This window comes from Malania oleifera, chromosome 3 (genome assembly GCF_029873635.1).
Source record: "Malania oleifera isolate guangnan ecotype guangnan chromosome 3, ASM2987363v1, whole genome shotgun sequence".
NCBI lineage: Eukaryota > Viridiplantae > Streptophyta > Magnoliopsida > Santalales > Ximeniaceae > Malania > Malania oleifera.
In genome coordinates this window covers 120,393,382-120,418,743 of record NC_080419.1, presented here as the reverse complement: position 1 = coordinate 120,418,743, position 25,362 = coordinate 120,393,382, and the positions used below count along the sequence as shown (strand labels likewise).

General features: G+C 35.5%; 1 protein-coding gene across 1 annotated transcript; it reads right to left on the bottom strand.

Moving 5' to 3' along the window:
- Positions 1–3,203: 3,203 nt before the first annotated feature.
- LOC131150813 (probable E3 ubiquitin-protein ligase ARI8) lies at positions 3,204–24,882 on the bottom strand. Its single transcript, XM_058101790.1, has 15 exons — positions 24,456–24,882; positions 22,971–23,095; positions 22,414–22,519; positions 22,239–22,329; positions 19,344–19,516; positions 17,261–17,365; positions 17,065–17,153; positions 16,470–16,577; positions 16,107–16,197; positions 15,895–15,984; positions 11,756–11,803; positions 10,349–10,420; positions 4,765–4,864; positions 4,547–4,673; positions 3,204–3,865 (listed from the first exon to the last, which is right to left on the bottom strand). Exons 1-15 carry the CDS (start codon positions 24,618–24,620, stop codon positions 3,601–3,603), a joined length of 1,755 nt encoding a protein of 584 aa, XP_057957773.1. The 5' UTR covers positions 24,621–24,882; the 3' UTR covers positions 3,204–3,600.
- Positions 24,883–25,362: the final 480 nt, after the last annotated feature.

Here is a 25,362-nt window from a genome sequence, read left to right as displayed (position 1 = left end):
GTGGCTTTGGAAGCATTCTCAAGTTTCACAAGTCTATATAAGCCTTGCAGGGATGATTGGGCTAATACCCAAGTCCATTTTTTTCTTTTGTAGGTGAAAAGAAAGTTAGAAGAGGAAGAAATGATGAGTCTCTCTGCTACACTGAAGTTCCTAGTTTCGATGGTGGATGGTTCGCTTCTTCTGAAGGATTTCAAGCGCAAGGACTTCTGTTTACAGGGCTAGAAGAAGAAGATCTCTGCTCATGGCAAGCCATCGGGCGACTTGCAAACGAATAAAAAAACCCGTTATGTAACATCCTCAATAAATTATAATACATAATTTTTCTCTTTTGATTTTTCACTTGTGTTATTTCTGCATACTGTGTCTTTAAGGTCTTAGATTTATTCTTTCTCTGTACTTGGTTTTGGGATTCTAATAAATGGCATGAAGGTTAGAATGCTGCCCAGAACATGAGTTGCTATTCAAATATGCTCCCACTGCTTGGCCTTCATTTCAAATGTTCCTGAAATGTGAGGTTAAGCATTTAGCTACATGTTTTGGTTTAGTCAGATGAGTGGATGGATGATTTGATATGGAGAATAGATAGCTCAGAACTTGTACATACCTATTGATATTGTTTCTACTATCTGAGGTGTTTTAATCTCTGCAAAAAGCTCCAATAGCAGCTCTTGGCCTCAAGTTAGGGTTTGTTAAGAATATGGATTTTGCAACTTGAATTTGAATTTGTGTAGAATTGGAAGAAACTTTTTTAAAAATATATTACATTTTGTCCAAATTCAAGGATCAAAATTCTTTCTCCCAAACACTAGGTAAGGGTTTTTAAAAAGCCAGTTAATTCAATTCTAGCAAATATTTGAGTCTTGGTGATCCACTCTCTTATTTGAGATAGGGAAACAACTAACAAGCCATTTGACTCTAAGACCAATTTTACTAATAAAATTCTTTAAATCATATTAAAAAAATTGCTTCTTTAGTGTTTTGAATTAAATTAATTATGCAACCCTTATAAAAGTTTAATTTAATTAATCTTGTTCTTAAAATTATATAGAAATGCTCCTTCAACATCACGAAAGCATTCTTTACAAAAGTTTTGTACAAAAAATTAATTAAAGCAACATGAAAGGGGTTTTGAGTCCTTATTCGTGTCATTCTTGACCTAGGTGGATTTCGTGAGAACCAATTAAGAATATGTAGGCACTCGACTTTTGTTTCGATCAAGTGGAGTTAGGTTGATTAAATTTCTTTTTTTTTTAGTATTAACTATTTTAAGGTTTAAAATTTTTTTTCTTCAAAAAAAAAAACTCTTAATATGAAAGAAATGAAAGGTATTTTGTTTCTTCCTTCTCATAAATCTACCAATTACCAATATAATTCAAACTTAAAAGATTAATACGTTGTAAAAGGAGAGTTACATTCTTCTTATTACAATAACATCAAAGTAAACTTATACTCTGCTCCCAAGAAGAAAAATCAACAGCCACAATGATCTAACTTTCAAGTAAATAAATAAACAAATTAATGAACAAGTCCCAACCTAGGTTGCCTAATCAAGGCAAGCTTTGGTACTATGGTCACACGTTCTTGTGTTCAAAGAGAGTTGTATGTAGAGACTTGGTAAGACACGATAGCTGTACATACATATTGCAAGTATAACAAAATGTCATAGGTGGAGTTTTGAGTGTTACTATAACCTTATTACACATCCAAACATTTATCAAAATGACATTTTTGGTTAGGTGAAGTGTGATTCCTCAGATATATATATATATAGATGGTTGCTTATGTTAAGAATGATGCGAGATGCTGGTTATCTTTAAGGGAAACACCAAGGAGCGTCCTGCTCCCGATGCCCTTACAGGCAGTAAGGCGCCCCGACGACTTGCACGGCAATGGCCTAGCTGGCCCAAGCTCCTCATTGTTGCTCGAGAAAGAGAGAGCAAAACATAGGCACATGGCTAGTTGCACAGCGCCGTGGGAGGTGGTGCTGGGGCAGCTTCGCTCAATTGATACTCTAATTGATTTGAATCAATTGATTCCACAAAATTGAAACTTTTTGTTTCTTCATTTTGTCTTCTCCCTAAATCAGTAAATTGATTGTACAAGTATGGGTGGACGGGACTTGGTTTAGTATTGTCACTGCATGTACTCCAACTCCATCACACATTTGGCATATTAAGGCAGAAGTGATTATTTTGACCTTAGTGTTGTCCAGCCTCATGATCCTTCTCGTGGCACCAAACTTCAAATTTGAATGTTGACTAAAACAAGAACAAATTCTTGGAACAAGCATGCGATCACCACTACCCTATTGGTGAATAGATCTCATTGCTAGGATTTTGTTTGGTTGATGACATTTTTTTTTTTCGAGAAATAATGTGTCATCATTTCATAGCAAATGACAGCACAAAATTTTTATGAATCTCTACAATACAAAATAAATAAAAAAATGACTATTCTTACACACTAGTAATTGGATTGAATGATGCAAGCATTCACACGAGCGACTTCTCTAAATTATTATATTCCTATACCCTTTTTATTACATTTTTCATAATACTTTGTTCTAATTTTTTAGGAATAACCCATTTTGTGAAAATATATAATTTAGTAAGCACCAAAATGAATAACAGTGATACCTTGAAGGTCTACTTTTGACACACAAATTTCTGCTGAGGCTGACTACCAACTCTGGTCATTCCAATATTAGTCACCGTCCAAAAATTTTAAACATTAAAAAATTCAATAAGAACATATTTACCAAATTCTATATACGAAAAAGGATGGGAAATTGAAATAAAAGACAGCAGGTGTACATTTATTTTTTTGAAAACTAAATTTTATTAGAAATTATAGAATAAATCTACCCCTTCACGCCTAGTATCTGTGTTGCTCTGTACGTGACATTGGCTTCCAATCCAAGTTGAAACAAAATTTTCAAAATTTAAATTAAGCAAAGCTGCATAAGGGTGCAGAGCAATCATACAATTTACCAGTACTTCTGTTGTCTCCTCAAGACTCAGACATTTGTCTTAAGAACGGGAAGCTGGCTGCCATTCTTTTTCTTGCAGTCTCCAGGAGTGCTCTCTCACGCTTCTTCTGGGCTCTCTGAAGCACTGCTTCACACAAGAACGCTCTGCTTCCCTGCCATTAATATAAACTACTAGAGGTGGTCTCCAAGCTTATCCATTCTTTTTAGCAGAAACTAATCACAAACGAGTACATTTGCATTTGCTTCTTGCTATTTTGTGTAATATTTTAGAACAGTGCAATTTCAGGAATTCTCATCTGTAAATTGATGAAACAAATAGATAGCAGCTATTTACATTGAATTCACATTGTCAAGCTTCTCTGCACATGCCCACACACTCTACACACCCAGAAATTCTCTTTTCATTTTTTACCTTTTTTCCTTTGAAGCACATTGACACACAGGCAGATGGGATTGAACAGGAAAAGATACAAGCCCAGATGCTCCTGCACTATCCCCATTTTTTCTTTTCTAACTTGCTTGGCATTCGTCCTGTTCAGTGCGTATCCACCGGGACAGAGGATCAGGTTTTCTTCACCTGCAGCGGTGGCACATGTGGCAAGGACCTTTTTTCACCTGCGGTGGTGGCACATCTGGCAAGAGGTGGAAGATTTGACATTGGCATGGGTGCACTGGTCACAGCTCCAATGGCCAGAATCATCCACATTTTTGCTGGACCCCACAGATCGGGAAGTTGATCCTTTTCCCCTTCCTCCTCTTCCTTTTCCACCTCCACCTTTTGAGGTCGTTGTCCGACTGCAAGCCCCTTGGACATCCACATCCGATAAACCATTCTCCAGAGCTCTAACCAGGTTCTCAAAGTAATTGCGCGTGACACTGTTTTAGTTGGAAACAGACAAAAATCAGAATAGTTTGAATGAGAAAATAATTGCAGTACCCCAGCATCTCACATACAGAAAAACACTGCTATTAGACACTGATATACAAGGAATTTAGGTTTAATAGTTACAGCACAAAATTCATTGGAAAAATATTTGCGATGCCCAAAAAGTTAATTGACAATGAATTACATTGATCACCGTGAGGTCAGTGAAAATGTGATATTATTTTTTAAAAAAACTTGGTGATATTACAAGAAGGATCCCCCTGAGATTTGGAAAAGTGCAACCACCTCCCATATTGGTGACAGCAGGCTGAACAGTATTAATCCACATTTGGTGCATAAGAATGAAATAGAATTCAATGCCAAACTAAATCAATCGATTACATGTAAAAGACCAGGAAAAATTTCTTCTGCTGCAAAAGTGCCCCCAGGCAGAAGGTCAGGCTAATTAGCAAATGCAGGAACGGAAAGAAGAATGCTTGAAGATAATTATAGATAAAAAATAACCAATTGCACACAATAAACTCAAAACACAAGGCAGAAAATAAAACTTAAAAAAATATGCCAGCAGTCCTAAATATTGCCATGACAGATCATTTCAGATAAAGGATTATAATCACCAAGACAACTAAATTCGTGGACTCAATTGTTCATTTATTTTTCCGGCAAAGTACCTGGTCAACCCAGCCAGCTTTGTGCGGAAGTCATTAAAATCTTTTGAAGGGCTCTCAGCATTTAGATAAGTATGCAGTTCCTTCTCAGCACACTGATGAAGCCTCTCCAAACCAGATTCAGCCTCACCTGCAGTGAAAAGAGGAAATCACATAATTAGCATTTTTCCAGGATAAAACACACACTTGGGTTAACCAGTGGATTGTACAAAAACAAATACCTTGCAAGTACTCAAAAAACTGCCTCTTAGCATGCTCATGCTCAGGTAAGTAGTAGCCATATGCGTAAGTCCATTTCAAAACACGCCTACATTCAACTATCTGCAAACATACCAGAATTGCAAGATAAAATTATGTAGGAATTTCATTCAGAGGGAAAAATAACTTCAATTTATAATCAACATATTCGCCTTTTTCTTCTTCCTATTGACGTTTGGCAAAGGTTGAAATCCATGTTTATTTTTTTCCACTTATTTTCAAGATTATTAATCATAAATATAAAGCTTGATAGAAATAAGTATTCATGAATCTATGGATTCAAAAATATTTTCAACAGAGGATGTATTTGGACAACTCAATTATATGCAGCAGTACATGTGTAGTGATAAGGTAACCACAGAAAATATGAAAATACTAAGGCTAACCAATTCTGAGCATCAGGTCTTCCATCCATAAAACCTTTCATGTGCATCTAAATAAAATCAAAGTAGACATAGTTATGTATTTCCTTCCATAAAGACCGAAAATTGACTTAGGCAATGTTTTCCAAAGTTTTCCTACTCATCGCATACTTCAAGCCCTTCATGACTTGTGCATCAAACATGGGTGGACACAATGACACATATCAACAGGTATCAGACATCAATAGACACAAGCAATCCCATCAATGAGTGCCCATCAAAAAATGGTTTGAAAGGAAGAACTTTCTAACATTATATTATATAAATGGTTGATATATACCATACATGCTGAAATACACAAATGGCGTAGCATTCATCTTTTCGTTTTACAAATTATACAGTGAAGGGAAAAGAAATTAGAGGTAATCTTAACTTAATGAAGAAAGGAGGCAAGAGAAAAATTATGATGACTCAAGAACAATCCACACACACACACACACACACACACATCTATATATATATATATATATATATATATATAAACAACAAAGCCAAACCTTAACTCCCACTAGGTGGGGTAGGCTATATGAATCCTTTTCCACCAATTTATACGATCATGAACCATTTCTTTTGACAGATTCAAGGATATTAAATTTTTACAAACCATCTCCTCCCGAGTTATTTTAGGTCTACCCCTACCCCTTCTACTACCCCCCACGGTAACTAACTCTTCCTCACTGGTGCACTATGTGGCCTACGTTGCAAGTGTCCATACCATCTGAATCGTCCGTCCCTTATCTTATCTTCTATAGGAGCTACACATAACTTATCGCGAATATGTTCATTCCTTAATTTATCTTTCAATGTTATATCACTCGTCCATCTAAGCATTCTCATGACAACTTTTACTTTTTAGATATTATGTTTCTTCGTCACCCAACATTCCGATCCATATAGCATAGCTGTCCTATAAACTTCCCTTTCAATTTTAAGAATATTCTACAATCACAGTGCCAAAACATAACTATTGCATAATGGTCCACATCCTACAACTTGTACTGTGTGACAAGCAGGTTATTTAGCTTCTCAGGTTGGCATAATGCTCTGGAGAAAGTGAGACATACACAGCCATCAATATATAACCATTGCATGAAGGTCCAAATCCTATGTGTTAAAACAAATTGCAATATCACCAATATAACTGTTGAAACACAATGGGTAGGTCCCTTCCCCATTTTGTTGTCCAAAGGCCAATCAAGCACCACAGCAATGGATCGATCAAATCATCCTCAAGGAGGACTACTTCAAGCTATACTAAAATTTTTCAATCAACAAACCAACCCTGCCTCCCATTGAGCAACAAACTCAATGGCGAAGCATTGGAAACTAGAGGGGCCTCACCTGCTCTGTGGCACTATCATGCATACACCAGCAAGATAGGGCAATCAGTTTGGCAAGAGGGGCTCAATGGAGAAGAAGGTCGAAAAGGAAGAAGGCAGACACAAATGACTCGCATCAAGAGAAGAGCAGGTAATTGAAGGGAATTTGGGGCTTAAACAGAGTTCTAGGGAGTATACTCAAAAGGAAAGTGACATCAGCAAAGACAAAGATACAATTTTAGGGTAGGACAACAACAACAATATCCTTCCTGCGAATAAGAATACCCAGGAAAATACACTTGAGAGCACGAGGATCCAAATTATCACCCTCTGGAGTCAACAGAGGAACAAAGGACGCAACCGAATATGTGGGGAGGTAATTAGAACATTAGGTCTCGAAGAAAAAGAATGAACAGTTTGTCTAAAGGGCAGATGACGGCATCCAATTAATAAGCGTATGTAGAATGAACTATATCACCTCCAGAACATTTTGGGCACATTCATTTGGAATGGCAAAGTACGGGTGATTTTCAAAATATGATTGTTTTTCAGTTCAGCGCCCCATTTTGCAGTGGGGTGTGAAGTCCCCCAGCTTCATGTCCTCAGCCAAGCGTCCTCAACTTTGAATCCTAAAGAACAGAGTTAGGAAAGGTGATAACAAACATAAGATTAAAGTGAAATTTTTAGGAATATACAGAAAAAGAGAGAAACTGAATTAGTATGATTAGCAAGCGTAACAAGGGGTACAATCCCACTAATTGTGGTAGTAAGCCATTTGCAAGGGTAACATAGGGTAAGGTTTCAAAATACTGAAGTTTAGAGAAAACACTAACCCCATGCTTGGGAGCACTTGGAATTCAGACCTTAGATCAAGATTTGTGTGAAATTGAACAAAAAGGAACAATGTTGTATCGCATAAAGGAGAGGAGAAGGCAGTGGAACAAAGCATTGACTGGACACCAAAGAGGCGAAGCATTAAACTAAATGCAGCGCCCAACCAAATTTTAACCTGTATTAACATAAATTAATATATAAACTATTGACTAAATTAGCTTTTTCAGTTTTCTAGTTCAGCTTTGAGCTAGAAAGCAAAAACATTTTAAAAAAAAGACCTAAGTTCCAGTCCAGTTATTCGCGCTTAGTACTTAGTTTAATCTGAATCCATAAAAATCTAAATGATGCCTGAAATCCGTGCTCCCAAACACAACCTAAGTATGCATATCATATGGACAATGACAGCCGAATCTATGACTCAAGGTCTAGGAGTAGGGGCTAAGACTAAGAGAGAGGTTTTTACCTATCTAGGCAAGAAAAAAGGAGGATAAAAAGAGCACAACAGAAAGATATGGCCACTGAGATGCAATTGTGGCATTAGCAATGCAAGTGTGCTGGTTCTGTAGATCCCAACATTAGTAAATTGCATGACCACTATGTGTGCAATGAGTATACTGGCATGGTGTACCTTTACCATGCGAATCTAGAACACCACTTCACAAACCACCCCGAGAACATCTAGTTCTCCAAGCTGACAAGCAAGAACACCTCAAGTAATGAAGCCAAATCTATCCATAGCAAAATTTGAAGTGCCAGAACTAGGAGCTGAAGAATGGGTCCTGATGCATGTGAGAACAGACATCTGCAAAGGAAGGTATTTCTGCAATTCCCAGAATCTGGGACTAAAATGCCTCAAACTCAGGTTTCAAACCTGCTAAAACACATAGTTATCTTTCGTTCCCATTGTTTTTCATCTCATGAACATCAGCAGGATGCACAATACTGGCTACTTCATGAATGCACTTTATCTCAGCAAAACATAACATTCCCATCCTCTTGTTGTGGTTCAAAGTACTCCAAGGAGAGATCAAACAAGTGAGTCAGGTTACAGGAAATTTTACGTAGTCCCACATTTCCTCACAGATATCAGGGTGGATACACACCTGCACAATCTAGGATTTCATCAAATTCCAATAAAATGAGACAATCAACCCATCTTCCTGAACCCAAACCTCCTTCTGCTTGGCATCACTAGGCCAGATATTAGGGCTTGCCTAAGCCTACCAAATAAACAGCCTTAGACCGCTGCAAGTAATTGTTTCCATTCAAATTTTCTACAGTGTTCTGTGGCAGTGACGAGCAAACTTGACTCTTGGGATTAATGGACTCCATCCAAAGGAGAAAAACAAACAGCAACGAACAACTAACAATACACCAAAAGCCCCTCAGCCAATAACAAGAAACCAATAAAACCGATCAATGACCCACACTCACAAACATGGGCTGAGAACAATTTTACGGCAGAGTCTTACTACCCTTGTCCATACCGCATGGCGCATGCATTAAAACTAGACACAGTAAGAGATCACGGCCAAATTGTGAAGTGTGGATATGAGCAATCGCAATCAAATACAATGTCCAACAAACACTTTGGAATGGCTTACAAAGCAAATCCGAGAAAAAATTAGCTCCAACAACACCTCACATGTGAAATGTGGTGTTGGGACTGTTGGCTTGTGAATGACGCATGAGGTTGCATGAGCTGGCCACAGTTTATGATATTTCTGAGCAGGCAGATCTAGCACTATAGTCTCTGGAGGATTATGATGTTGGCTTTGCAAAAGAGACACAAATGGTAGCTAGATGAAACTGGCAGCTGTGTCCAGCAAGACTACAGGTTCTCGGATGAGGATGACCATTTATGTCAACATGACAGTGTTCCTAGCAAACATACAATTCGCCTGGGATGACAGAGGGGGATGAAGATGAGAGATGGCAAGATAGAAGCAGTGGCAGAAGATGGCCATGGAGGGTTTAGGGTCACAGGTTGTTGCTTTGATACCATGTTGAAGTATCGCAATAGCTGGGAAACCTAGAAAATGGATAGGTATCCTTTCCAATTAATATTAAACCCTTATGTACAACTGAATGATGTTTATAGCCTTATTAACATGTTAACCTGTAACAATAACAATAAAAGAAACAGGGTAAATAACAAGGACACAGATTATAGTGCATTGAATGCTACAGTTGGTCTAATACACAGCCTTCCCTAGAACATCAAGTTTTTGTGACATACTTCTTTCATGTAGCATTGCGCATTAATATTTGCTTTAAATATCTTCCACAGTTCTGCTAATTTTCTTATAAACGATACTACCATAGAAGTCAGGGTCAAAACAAAGCTTCAATGCGAGGCAAGAAAATTTCATTCTGAAGGAATAAGCTCAAACATTAATGGAATTATGGCAGAAGCATTGATGCCATACTATTACACACACATACATATTGGGTCGGTAGTAAAACGATAAGTTCATAATGCAGATAAGTGCTCAACCGAAAAAAAAAAAAAAAACATCACTCTGCTTTTGGAACCAGAAGTATGCATGGGTGCTCCACCAGCTCAACAGTCTCGTCCAGATAATAGACAGCATGAAAATGTATTTTAGGCCCATAGGTCAAGCATGGCCGAATCTTATAGGCTCACATTAAAACTCCAGGGTAGGTGTGCCCCCGTGGACGTGCATTGCACACACAGACTAAAAAACCTTTTGTGGGCATAAAAGAGGATTGTAGAGGGAAAAGGGAAAAAATGCCTTTATTCCATCTGAATGATCAGAGAAGTTAAATAGAATTATGAAAACTCAATCAATCAATGATTTATGTTCATTTCCTGAAAATACCATGCAGAAATATCTTTCTAAACTAAACAAGAACTATTTATGCAAACTACGAAAAAATTACAAAAGCTAAAGTTCTTCTAATCCTTAGAAGAAGAAATCCATAAAATGTACGATAAATTCTAGATTTACCTGTAGCCAGGCCTCTATTATGAACTTGAGCTGTGATTCAGGTTGGCACTGCTTGTCACTCAGCTTCTCAAGCTGGAAAAATCCAGAGATTTATGGGATAATTTTGTAAATAGCAACTATGCTTAAAAAGTAACTAAAAATGTGAGCACAAAGCACATGCAAATACACCAAATTATAAGTTATAACCCATAATAACGAGGTTAGATGAGCTGATGAAGTAGTTGTATAAAATTTTGAATTTAAAAAAGAAGACTGACTGGATTGAGCAGTTATATGAGATAGAAAATTGGATAAGTGTCTGCTAATGCTAAAGGAAGGATCTGCGACTCTGCCAGGATTTTTATGTAACTTTTGGTATGCAAAAACACACATCCCGTATTACCATGCTCCCTGGTAGCACCATTATATAAACATATTATTCAAACAAGGACCATGATTTTTTAAACATGTTCAAAAAGAGCTACCTTTTAGATTCTAAATGCTCCAAAGCTGAAACTTCTACCAGTTCCCTAAAAATCCTAAAAGCTGGGTTTTTAGAAGATGAAAAATTTGTTTACCAAACATATTATAACCCCCCACCCCACCCACCCCAATGTTTGAAAGAAATTTTGACCACCTATTTAGTAATTGCTAGTAATCACCCAAAAATGTTGTCATTGAAAAGTCATAACATTCTCTTTTTGTTTGCATGTGTGTATCACATTCCATAGAATATATATGACATTAAGCTTTGCATCATTCCCTTGGCAATAAGTTACCATAGTTTTTCCAAATGTATACCATAAAGTCACCATATTTTCCATTGGGACATTTTATAATGACAGTTGATCATTTTATGGCAACCTTGATATACACACACACACAATACATGTACATATATATATAGACACATGTAGTAGAGTAATATATAATAATGTGTAATAAATAAATAAATAAATATAGATATATATATATACACATATATGTTGTTTAAAAAATCTTTTTTATGGCCTTCTCTTGATCAATTTCAAAGTTCTCCAGAATTTAAATTTGTTCAAATCACTAGCTCTCAAAGTCATCTTTTTCTTTTTCCTAGAGCAGTCTTCAAACAAAAACTCTCATCAAAACTTCATAAATGCACCAAGACAAATTCAAGAAAATAATATTAGATTAATGTTTAGAAACAAAGACTGGTATAATTGAACAAGTTTTTAATCTGCAAATCATTATGTACACATTTTTAAAAAGTTCTAGTAGAAGTAACTATACTTCTAGTTTGAATTCAATGAGAGAAAAATATGAAGGAAGATTATAGAAAATAAAAGATGTTACTTCAATTGCATCAGATACAATTCGATGGACTTGCTAAATCAACCATCAAAACAAAAAAAATGCACATTGTGGCAACAAGCAAAGAAATATACTCACATGAACAGTTTGCATTTGATGTAAATCTGCAAGAGCTTTTTGTCTTGACTGCCAATTATTGAACGACAATTTTGCATCATAAGAAGACACAAGATGAAATCAAATATTTTTAGGTATATGCCATATTCAGTATTTTGATGATAACAAAAAAGCTAGGATGATAGACAATAACTGAAGTTCAACGTCCAAGGATATAATGACAGCAACAAAATCAGCTTAATTAAATGACGTCAAAACAATGATTGCAGCTAAGAAAGACTCACCAATTTCATTATAAATCTTAGCAAGTGGAATGGTGGAGAGAGAAATGGATTAAACATGATTTTCCACACCAAAAAAAAAAATCTCAAGAAATCAAGTACTAATAAAATAGAGATCTCGTCCACCTAGATGCTTTGGGGCTTATTAACTTCAATTCCGCCATGGTGTGCGTGTGTGCGTCAAATGTAATTTTGATGGCTGTTTAACACTTCACATGTCATTTAAGAATTCACAACCTATGGGGACTGGCAATATATTCATTAATCAAGAAACAGAGGAAGTTTATGCTTCTTTCAAGCCATACATTACAAGAATATTTTAGCGCTTCAACGTTGTTTCTTTTATTTTTTTTATTTGTATGTACATTTAACATGTCAGATGTCATTTAATAATTCACAGCCTATAGGGGCAGTATCTTCATTGATCATGATGCAGAGGAATTTTCTGCTTCTTTCAAGCCATATGTTGCATCCCAAAGAATATTTTAGTGCTTCAACGTTGTTTCTTTTCTTTTTTTTTATTTGCATGTGCACTTGTCTTTTTTTTCCTTCTCTTTTCTAGCAAAATGGATAAGCAAGATGGTCATAGTATTGTTGGAAACTGTGATTCTGACTATACTGGTGATTTGGATAAGCGTCGGTCAACTACCGGCTATGAATTTACTCTTGCAAAAGCGCCAGCTAATTGAAGGTCTACCTTACAGTCAACCACTGCTTTGTCCACTACAGAGGCAAAGTATATGGCAGTCATAGAGGCTGTGAATGAGGCAATTTGACTTTAAGGATTGATGAAAGAATTGGAAGTTGAACAGAAGCACATCAAGGTGCATTGTGATAGCCAAAGTGTTATCCATCTAGCAAAGAACCAAGTCTACCATTCAAGGACAAAGTACATCAACTTTCGATATCACTTTGTTCGAGAAATTCTGAAAGAAGGTGGAGTAGTAATCTAGAAGATTCGAACTACTGAGAATCCTGCTGATATGATTACAAAAGTGGTGACTACAGTCAAGTTTCAACATTACTTGAACTTAATCAACATTGTTGAAAATTGAAAGATTGGAGCTACAAGCGCGTTTGAAAACACTACGGAATCCATGAGAGATTTTAAGAGATGTAATTTCGTCAAGGTGGAGATTTTTTGAATTATGACTCATTTCTAGAAGCTCACCATTGTTGAACTTGAGATTACCATGGAAGAAGTCTTCAATGGTGGGCTAATTTTTAATGATAAGTCATGGGTTGTTGTAATAGTGTTATTCTCTAACCTATATAAACCCATCACTTCCATTTGTAAATTCATCCCTCAATTTACCTACTTCTCTCTTAGGCACATTCTCTCTTCTAACTCTCCTTTTGTAATATTTCTGCAATAGAAGAATATTAGTTAATAGTGTCCGAGGACGTAAGCACAATTAGGGATGGATTTACAAATGGAAGTAATGGGTTTATATAAGTTAGAGAATAACACTATTACAACAACTCATTACCTACCATTGAAAACTAGCCCACCATTGAAAACTTCCATGGCAATCTCAAGTTCAATAATGGTGAGCTTCTAGAAATGAGCCATAATTCAACAGTTACAGTATGTTGATATTATATCTGTTTGTTCACTTTCATTCCTTTATAGTGAAGAAACAAATTATGAAAATGTGTTTGTTTATCTCACCAATTTTCAGTTTCTGTAATCAGTTTTCAGCCATTTTTGAGAAACTGAAAACAAGAATTTTTTATGGTTTTCAGTTGTTTGATATCTAGAATTAATTTTTGAGGATTAAATCAATATTTTAAAAGGCTTAATCAAGGCACGCCTCAAGGCAAGGCATGCCTAAAACACCTTCAAGAATCTAGAATACCAAATCCCAAAAAGGCTAATGCATTACACATTGAGGGTTACGCATTTGCACAAAAGGCACGCCTTTTGTACCTTTTTAATTGAGGCTCAGGCATTTTGGGTGTCATTCTCAAGTAAGACACGCCTTTTGTACCTTTTTAATTGAGGCTCAGGCATTTTGGGTGTCATTCTCAAGTAAGATTTGGCTAGAAAATATTAATTCCATGTTTATATAAAAGGAATGTCATACTATGAGCTGATTTCTAAAACTCTTGAACCTCAACCTTTCCAAAATAATTTAGTTGTACCTTAGATCTTGAAAAATAATTCGAACTTTGAAATGTTATAGCTATCTTGTCATGATTTTCGTAATGAATTTAAGTTAGAAATTTTTTTGAATGGCTAACATGTAGTTTGCGAATCATATTTGATTTTTTTTACATTATATTTTTTATTTTCTTTATTTTTTATTTATTTTTAAAATATGTATTTTATTTACATATTTTTATCTAAAAATAAATCTCAAAAGGCTTATGCCTTAAGGGTTAGAGCGCCTCGCCTAACACCTTTGCCTTTTAAAACATTGGATTAAATCATTCATTTTCTACATAATTTTAATTTAAATAATCATATGAATTTAAAATATAATTAAAATAAAAATATCCATAAATTTAAAAAAAATCCAAAAAAATAATAAAGCTATCTAAAAAATATATTTTTAAAAAATAATAAAGCTATTTAAAAATATTTTGTGTTTTTCAATTTTCATGTACAATAAGATTGTTTTTGGAAAGTGATTTCTGAAATACAACAATGAAGTAAATTTTTTATTATAATTTTTAAATTTGCTTTATTATTTAAAAATATTTTTAGTATTTTTCAATTTTCATGTACAATAAGATTGTTGTTGTAAAGTGAATTCTGAAATACAACAATGAAGTACATTTTAAATTTATTATAATTTTAAAATTTGCATTATTTTGTATTTTAATTATTTATCATATTTTTTTAGTTCTTATTTGATTGAAGGACAAAAATGAGTATTTGTTCAACCAAGTTTTTAATTTGATTTAGTTTTAGAAATACTAACCAAACAAGTTGCTGGTTTTAGCTTTTAGTTTCTATTTCTGATTTTTCTTTACTGCTTTAGATTCTTTACCCCAGAAGATGCTTGGGAAGCAATTCTTACAAGGGCAACCTCAAGAATCTTTGGGCGGGGGGGAGGGAGGGTGGGGTGGGTTGTTTTATTCTTGTAACTGATGCAACATGTGCAAGAATGGAGAATCATCCACCAACTTCTTCACTACAAAGTGCTTCAAAAGTTATGGAGTCATGTTTGGCATTGGCTGGGATTATAGTGGGTCAAGCCAGACACTGTTCACCGTTGCTGCAGTGCTGGACCTCAGGAGCTACGGAATTAAGTTTGGCAATGGCTTGGAGTTTAATCGGTCAAGCCAGGCACTGTTTGCTCCCTCCACAGAACTGGATTTCTAAGGTTATACAAGGCAAAAAGAAGAAAGATTGAATGAGAGATGAGAAAGAGAATTTGAATAAGAGATTCTAAGTAACCACCCTATTTTTGGGGTTTCACTCGCTTTTCTTTTTCATTCCCATTGGATTTTAAAGGTAAAGTGTTTAGACTGGATGTCCCTCTCACGAATAAAACACCTCATTCTCTAGTTTACATAGTCACTATATTTCTCTTTATGATATCATAGTATGTTCTCAGGAAAATTATAAACAAACAAAAAACAAATTCTCCTAGTTTCCAACACCAAAGCAGGTCAGTATAATTTTTTTTGCTAAGCCCCAAAACAACCAAGCAGATCAAAAATATAATTTAGAGAACTTTCACTAAAATTGTCAAAATATTTTCGTGCAAAATTTTTAAAAGAAATATAAATAACAAAAATTTTGAGTAGGAAATTTTAGTTGTTAATGAGTTGTGCACTGAACTTCAAATCATGGACAAAATGAATAGATAAAACCCACAGCATAACATGGCACAGAAATGGAAACGAACTCAACAAACTGATCCATACCGATTGGTTTGTAGCCCACCGTTCATAGTAATGAGTGTATCTCTCTAAGGAGTTCTTTGCCATCTCTCGTCTTCTCTCAGCCTCATCATACTGCAGACAACAAAAGGAATTTGAAAAGAAAAATTATTACCAGCAAATTAGAGCACCAATCAACAAGAAGCAAAATATAGTCCAGGTCATTAAAACAAACATAATTAACTATGCTCCATTACCGCTCCCTCTTGCTTTGCTGCCTCATAACGATTACATGCATAGAAACCACCTGTCCTCTCGCCATGATCCGACCATGCACCAAGACACAACCTGCACACACAAAATCAAGACCATATTTAGAGAAACTTCGCAAATCATATCAAATTGAAAACTAACAAACTAAATACAAATAAAAAAAAAATTCCTTCAAAACATAATGGAACAATATCATTCTTCATTGAAAAATAAAATTCACAACAGAAGAATTTTAATTAAGTGGAGAAGAAGAAAAATGCATCAAAGGACATATGCAAATGCATAATTACACAGCAATAGCCTAGGTAGGTAATTTCAGCTTACAAACAAAAAACGGGAAGTCTTACCAGCAAAATTCAAATTTACAAGGAGGGGTGCATGTGATATGCATGCAGCCTTGGTTTTTCTCAATTGGTCGCTTGCATTTGGGACAAGGCTTCGAATTTGCTAAGATCCTGCTCATCATTATAACAACAATTAGCACCATTGTGACATCAAAGAACCACTCTAACTTTCAAATCTCATGATTGCAACACAAAAAAGCAGCAGCAGGCCACTTCAAATTTAATGAACATCAAATGGAATACATTAATTCTCCATCACTTGTATAGGAATAGCACGAAGCAGGTCTAACAAATGTACAAAAGAAAAAAGGATTCCAGGTTATGATATTGATTTCATAACTAGCATGCGCCAGGACCTCCTTAGTACTAAGCTATGGCAGTGTGGCCATTTTTTTTTTATCAAAATTTTATATTTCCCTCTCGGCATGTTCAGTAACAAATAACCACAGCTGAATCACCCGCTTGGAGCACTTCCAATAAGATGCAGAGTCCCGAAAAGTGACAAGCACAAACAAAATCATAATTAAAATTCAAAGAAAGATTCAAGAAACTATACATAAACACATGCAACTTTACACACAGCATGATATACCCTTACCAATTCATGTTTTCAGACTCAGCGCTATTCTTCAAAATCCACTTAGCCACAGTACCACAGTCCACTGGACGGTGAGCTTCCTCAGTACACTGCAAAGTTCAAATTCAGGAAGTAATCTTATGGTCCTGACATTTGACACTTAATTTCAACCCAGAGTACAAATGTCAAGTTTTTGAACAATTCAGTAAAAACTTACATTCCAGCAAAAACTGTAAGTGCAGAGGCAAGTAACATCGAAGCTTGCACTACCAGCAACAAAATCAACAGCATAATCACATCCAGGAGCAGGACACCATTTGGTCTAAAGAGGGAAAAAAGCATATAGAAAAGAAAGAATAAGAACAGCAAACATGCCATCTATATAAATAAATAAAAATAAAAAAGTAAAATAATAAATAATAAGAAGAATATCTATCATTTAAGCCCGCCCATATTATAATCTCCAATGTGTTAAAAAAACCAAACAAACAAAAAAATAATCACCACTTGACAGCAAACTTTTTTTTTTTTTTTGGGAAGAGTCACTTGACTGCACTTAATGTTTAAGAAAATTATGGCCACATGCAGGTAAGCATGGAATAAATCTAGTTTCCAATTCCAGTCAACCATCCGAATGCTTCAAAGAAATCTCTGAACATTAGAGTTGCAGGGAGAAGAAAATATTATGTTCCCTTTTTTCCTGTACAACATGTGAAACATCTACCAATTTGCAAGATATTCTTCAATAGCAAATTCACCATCCCAACGACACCAACCAACTTGTCCCCTAAAAACACCCATAAAAAGTACATAGATCCCAGCAATATTTCTCCTATAAATTATGTGCAGTTTTCATATAGCCAATCCCACCTAGTGGGACTAAGGTTTGGTTTTGTTGTTGTTGTTGTAAATTATGTGCAGTTTGACTAAATTTTCTGTACACAAAATACTAAAAACTTCAAGTATATTATAACTCTTGTGACAGAATAACTCTTTGTTGGGAATTAACACGAAATTCCCAAATCCTATGAGAAACAAAATAGAGAATGAAACACACGCCAAAGAAAAATAATCACACGCATAAGACAATATTTACATGGTTCAGCAATTTTGCCTACGTCCACGGAGTTGCAGGGATTTCACTATTATCAGGAAGAAAATACAGAGAGTGCGGCAGTACAATATTTTTTCTCTCTCTCTCTCGAACTGCGACGGCCAATTAATTCTAATCACCATAACAACAAATTTATATCCTGCGCACAGCAATGGGCTACAAAACAGGCCCAAAAAAATTTTCCTCTCATTTAAATACCACCCAACATTATTTCGGGTCAAGTCATCATCCGAATCAAACACAACTAGGCTCCACAAAACCCAACACTCTTCACGCACAAGGGTGAAACTGCAATAAAGAAAAGAGCACAACGGATACCAACTGCCAAGAGAGGTAAAGAGACTTAATCCAGAACACAAACTAACTAGATAGCTCAACATAAAAGGGGATTGGAGAACGTGGTCAATGAAATAAAAATTTCAGAATGAAAGGAATCATATTTCTTTCGGTAGATGTGCTCTTCAGCCACTTAAACCTGCTTGGATCCCATCAAGCAGCCCCCATGGGCATGGCACGGTGGTAGAGCAGGCAGGGATAACATGAGCATCGAAGGTTCGATTCCCAGCGGTGACAAGGTCTTGGTGCGCTTTGCAGCGCTTCAGGGGGTCCCATCCACATGACGTAAAGGAGGGGCAATGGGAGAGTAACTGCTTCCCAAAAGTCAACCCAAGTGTGAATAAGCTGTGACCACATCCGGATTAACATTGGGAGGCGCATCAAGGGGGAAGGTCGCCGACCCGTGGATTTGGTGCCGCACCGGGGGGGTCCAAAGGGCTCGTCGATGACTGGAGTTCCCACGTGAATCAAAAGAAAAAAAAAAAACACTAGAAGCAGGACAATCATTGGTGTCATGGTAGAAATATGGGTACACATATTTCTAAGCAAATCGGTTATAATAAAACCTATTGTAAGAATCATCAAGTATACCAATTAAGCATCCTTGAACAGTAAAACAGGTTATTGACTGCCAACATGAATCATTTTATGCTTTAAATCCAAAAGATATGACACTCTAAATGTAATATATACAGGGAAAAAAATGTAAGAGAAGCAGAAAGTAGACTTTGCTTATAATACCATATAAAATATAACACAAGCTTAAAATAGGGTGTTCACAGGAAATAAGGTTTTACAATAGCATATGTAAAACCATAAAGTCATCCCGAAACAAAAAAGGGTTATATACCTTTCTATTGTCTTCAATATAAGATCTAAGAAGGTAACGAGAGTATTTCTCCTTATCCTCGTATGTCACCAACTTATCGATCATGTCTTGGCCAACAGCAGCACCACAAGATGGGTCTGGACATCTCAGCATCAAACACCCAGGACCATCATTGATAGATGTGCTAATGTAACCTACAAGAGATGATAAAATGGCTGAAGATGTCAGAATATAATTCCCAAATCATAATAACATTATAGTTGCAATTAGGGGTGTACAAAAATTACCGAAAATGAGACCAAAACCCGACCGAAATCACAAGCGGTTCAATTTTTCAATATTAGGTTTCGGTTTCGGTTTCGGTTTTAGAAAGTAGAAATTTTCGGTTTCGGTTTCGCTTTTCAAAGTATAATCGAACCGAAACCGATTTTAATTTAAATTATACATATAAATTAATATGATTACTTAATTATGATTGGTCCATATAATAAGTTCATCAAGATTACTTAATTGCGGTTAATTGATATGTAATTTGCATTATGATGGTTTGTAGGAGCTACTAAGCTAATAGGAATTAGGAACAAAAAAAAAAGGTCCAACAAGACCAACACGTTCCAACAAGACCAACACGTTCTCAGCTTTCTAAACTAGTTAATAGGTTTAATTTTGTTAAAATTATGAAACATTATAAAAAATCAAAATGCCCAATAGATTCTCAACAACCCTGTAAAAAATAATTGTTGAATATTTAAAAAATAGGTTAAAAACCGAAAAAAACCGTAACCAAACCGCTGAATGTTCGGTTCTCCATAGGATAATAAATTTGGTTCGGTTTTGGTTCGGCCATTCCAAAAACAGCAAAGTTCAGTTCGATTATTGGTTTGGCCCATAACCAAACTGAACCAATTACACCCCTAGTTGCAATTACTTAAAATTGAAATAAACCACTATAAAAAATAAATAAATAAATATCCACCTAAGTGTATCAACTAATTGGTTAAAAAAACACAACTATGTGCGACAACAGGCTTACTATATCAAAGTCTATGCTAAGTAAAAGTGTATCAACTAAGTGGTTACAAAAAGGAACGACTATGTGTGACAGCAGGAGCAGGATTACCATATCAAAGTCTATGCTACATCAAAGTCAGATCATCAAAATAACAAGATTCAGTGTAGCAACAGGATTGCCATAATGAACACTAGCCATGCACTATGTGTGTGCTCCATGACTCTCCATTTTTTTAAAACTTTAAAAAAATTATAAAGAAAAAAACATTTGAGATAGTTGTAGATAATTATAGGGATATTTGGGGATAATTATGAGTATCTTACAGGGATAAATTTGATATAATTATAAGGGTATTTTGGGATAATTGTGGGTATTTAAAGGAACATTTTGGAATAATCATATGTAATTATAGGGGTAAATTTGACATTTTTGAAAGAAGACACCAAAGAGAGAATCCCATTTATAGTATTTGAGATAAGGGAGAATGCTCAAGTTTTCTGCTCAAAAAGGCACAAAGCTAGCAATAAAAGGTCAAATAAAGTTGTAAAGATCCCAAAGCATGACAATAGAATAAAACTCGAATTAGCCCCGAGGTTTCATACCAGTTTTGAGGATTATAAAAGATTGTGTTGGAGTGCATAGTTGAATTATTAGCTTTGGGATATTTCATTCTTGAAAAATTAAATTGTTACGGACTTGTATATTATTCATGATGTGATTCATATGATGACTTGCTAATTTATCTTACTCACATTTATTGGGTAGGATTGGTTAGTTGCATTTAATGAAACTAAAATTGGATTTATTGGAAGTCTTGAATATATTAGAGTGAAAATATATTTGTGAGCAAACTTATTTTGATCTCAAATTCAAACTATATTGTCTTGAATTTATTGCTAAAATTGTGGACACTTGGAATTTAAGTATGGCAATTTATATTCTAAAGGGTTTCCTTCTCTTGCTAGCTTGATATATAGTGTCTTTTGAGTTTTTATGCTAGCTTAGAGGATGCAATAGCTAGGAATAATTTCTCTCCCTCAAACAACTACATCCATGGAGACATACATACACACACATACAGGTGTACATGGGTACCAACTCATTGTGCAAACAAAGAGATTTCAATTTTTAGGCTGACTCAAATTTATTTGAGTTTCCACTTGCATATCAAGCCTCATATAATCATAACTGGACGTAGGTCCATGAGAGCTAATTAATTCTTGAATTTGGATATGTCAACTATAATTCTCAGGAGAGAGAACAGGTAGACAGGTAGTAAGTGTGTCATGCAAGGACAGCTTCTTTGTAGGAGGAAGTGCTCGGTTGGTGATTTGTGAACTGAAATTGTGCAATAAGTTTGGTCATTCCAATGTTGGTACTAGTGGGATTCTCAAGGGGACACCTTGAAGAGTGGACATAGATGTCAAATTTCAGCTATTGTCTCTCTCTTATCCCATCTTTCAGTTTTGCACGCTAATTATATTTTATTTGCTGGTTGATTGAATTTATGTAAGTCATTTCAATTTAATTTTTAAATTAAAATTGAACGTTAACCGAATTCACCCCCTGCCCCCTATCAGGTTGCAACTTGGGCCAATAGCTAGTTAGATAAGTAGTAAAAGGACAGTTCACCTTTACTTGATTCTAACTGTGCAACATTCAGCTGCTTCCAATCTTAAATGGCATGGTGTAAAAAAAGAAACTGGAGTCATATTTTCCCTGTTTTTTTAAGGCAGTTCCAGATGGTTGGTTTGTTTAGCAAACGGAGCAATCAGCAGTTTGACTAAACCACATATGTTTGTTGTGCCTTCAGAACCCAAGAAGCATACATAACACAGCCGTGAAAGGCACTGGTTTAGATCTCTGTCAGAAATTGGGTCCGCCAATGGTGCAGTGAAGCATACCTCTCCAACATGTGCTACAAAAGGGATGACCACAAGCAGCAGCATCAATTTTATCATGAGGATAGGTCTCAAAACAGATCCCACAAGTAAGCTGCACAAGAAAATTGTGAAATGTAAAGAGAAGAACAGTCATAAGAAATTAATAGATTTCAACCCTAAAACATAAACAGCTTACTTCTCTAGTGTTTGGAAATATATCAACAGATTTTTCCAACAAGCCTATGGCCTTTCGTACTCTATCTTCATCAGCAAACCATTCATCATGCACTTTACTTACGCTCCTGCAAAGTGAAATTTCTTCAGAAAATCAAGATAGCAGTTACAGTGATAATATTCATCTACAGCCCCCATTGCATTAGAGTGCAGGACAAATAAAAGTTGTAACATTTACATTTTCTATGTCCAAAAAGTTACTTTATGTACAAGTACAAGTACATTTAACATATGTCCCAAAGATTCAATATGCACAAATAAAGAGTACTGATATCAGAGAAAATGAGCTAAATTGTGTACCTCTCTCAACTTAGTCAAAGTAAACCTGAACCCTAACTATAGGGCGATAAGCAGAGTCACAACTACACAACATTCTTTCCCCCTTTGTCCCCAGAGGAACCACCCCCCTTGTCTCCCAGGAACCCTCCTCTCTCTTTTCGCAAATAAAATATAGCAGTAATATTAATAATAATTCAATAATATTCTCACTTGCTCTGCCTCAATGAGCATAGAGTTTACCAATTATAATGACGGAGCAAAATTCCAGCAGAATCTCTTGATATCGAAAGAACAGTGGAAACTCTAGTAATATCATCCTCCTGACGTTTATGTATGTCCAGTTCCTTTAAGATGGTATAATTTTGCTGCAACATAAAACAGCAATGGTGCAATTCAGAAGAAATGTATATGAATACAGCACAAAACAAGCCAATCGACCAAGAGTGATCTTGAGTTGGAAAAATCCATGGCTTAGAATCATAAACTCCATGAAATAGACACAATTCCCTCTGACATCAATACTTTAAATCAATGTTAATATCTTGAGACACATGTTATGTAATGTACAGACACACAAACAACAAACATACATTTAATATAGAGGTAAAAGGATGGATAAACTGGCTCCTTGGAAAAGCCAAGGACCCCGCCTGGCGGATGGGGGCAGATCACATAAATAAGTGTCAAATGCTTCGAAAGATTGAAGGAAGACTACAGTCCATGAGAGAATAAAACTAATTTATACCAACTACACTTGCAACCAAATTAGACATTTTTGTAAAACAAATATCAAATGTAAACAAGCTCAAGAAGCACTTCAGCTCTATATATGTAAGAATTAAAAGGCTACAAGCAGCAGCAAGGAAAATGGCTAAAGAACACAAGGAAGAATAACTACGGAGCCACACATAAAATTAAAAACTTTACAAAAAATAAAATTAAGAAACTCTACTATATAGCATTGAACTTGCACTATCATATTAGCCCAAAAAACAATTCCAAATTTTTCAAGAAAATTTGAAGAAAAGCAACAGTCTCTTGAACACCACTGCATGAAAGAGTTCATTCAATATTAAACTCGATAACAATTTTTAAAAAAATAACACAATAAAGATAAATTGTAGGAAATGATAAATATAAATTATAACATAACGCAAGTGGCAAGCTCCATACATACACAAATACATAGAGGCAACTCTTTCAAGATGAACTCAACTAAATTTGGTCAAACAGCATAAACCACAAATTTAACATCAAACCCATCAGTACATTAATACAATTACAAACAAGCAAAGCTAGCTAGTATCACATACACAAGTTGGAAAAAGAAAACACGCTCACAAGCACGCACCCTAATTTTTCTCCTTTCAATTTTGAGTTGTTAACTTCACTCTGACTACATTGATCCCAAATCAAAATCAGGCCCATCAACAACTTCACGTGAAAAAAGCCCGAAAACAAAAAAAACAACCAGGACAATATGAGATAAAAAGGCTAAGCCATACTGCAACACATAAATGCGCCACTGATTCCTTCAACATTGAAGTAGCTTAACTGTCCTGAAACTACATCATTCCAAGTTCAAGATAAAGGCCGTCGATACACTGACACTAACCACGCCCAAAAGAAAAAAAATTTGACCAGCAATACGCGCGCGCAGAGATAAAATTAACAAACAAAAAAATAATAGAAGTCGTAAAGTTTATAGAAAATTTGAGAATTGACCTGCTGACGATGTAAGATTGTGTCGTCGGAATCATCAGTATCGTTCTCGAAGAACTCGTAACCGGCATCGGCATCATCGCTGTCCATGGCGGTCTCGCCACTGTAGAAGTCGTCGTCGAGGGACTCCGCATCGTTTGCATCGTGCATATCGTCCTCGGAATCCATGGGCACGAGAAACCCTAGAAGTAGCTCCTCTCCACGAGCTGCAGCAAATCGGGGGCTGATGAATGATGAGACAGAGGAGAAGAAGGTGGGTTGGGGTTTGGTTTGCTTGAGGGTTTGGTTCTGCGGGATTTTTTATATGCAGAGGCTGAGAGAGACGAAGACAGAGAAAAGTAGAGAAGAGAGAGAGAGAGAGAGAGAGAGAGAGAGATGGAATTGGAAATGGAAATGGAAAATTTAGAAAGGGGAATGGAAATTATGGGAAAGTGGAAAGAGGTGGAAGTAGAAAGAGAAGGATATTTTGGGAAAGAGGGAGAGGGCAAAATGGGAAGGGAAGGAGATGCATTTATGATCTCAGGGAATACATAAAATTTTCAATGATGAATCTCACTTTTTGTAGTAATTTTTTTAAGAGGTTCATAAAAAATAATTTCTTCAAATAAAATAAATGACCATTAATTATTAAATATCACATAACATTTAAATCTCAATAAATAAAATGTATATCTAAATATGTTTTGAGTAATGTGAATTTGTTTACAATTAAAAATTATAAAAATGAAAGCCAAAAATTGACAAGCTACTTTGGTAATATTAATAAAATTAAAATAGTAAAATTTTGATTGAACAAATAATAATTCTTGTCCTTCAAATAACTAAGAAGTAAAAATTCGATTAATATAACAAAAATAAGAAAAACAACAATTAAAATATTGTAATAAAATAAATGTTTTTTTAATAAGTA

Excerpts from the sequence above, each read along its gene's own strand:
- LOC131150813 (XM_058101790.1), bottom strand. The coding sequence starts at position 24,620 with ATGGATTCCGAGGACGATATGCACGATGCAAACGATGCGGAGTCCCTC. Across the intron at positions 16,198-16,469 it reads TGTAAATTTGAATTTTGCTG|GTTGTGTCTTGGTGCATGGT; the intron begins GTAAGACTTCCC and ends TTGTGTGTGCAG. Across the intron at positions 3,866-4,546 it reads AAGCTGGCTGGGTTGACCAG|TGTCACGCGCAATTACTTTG; the intron begins GTACTTTGCCGG and ends CAACTAAAACAG.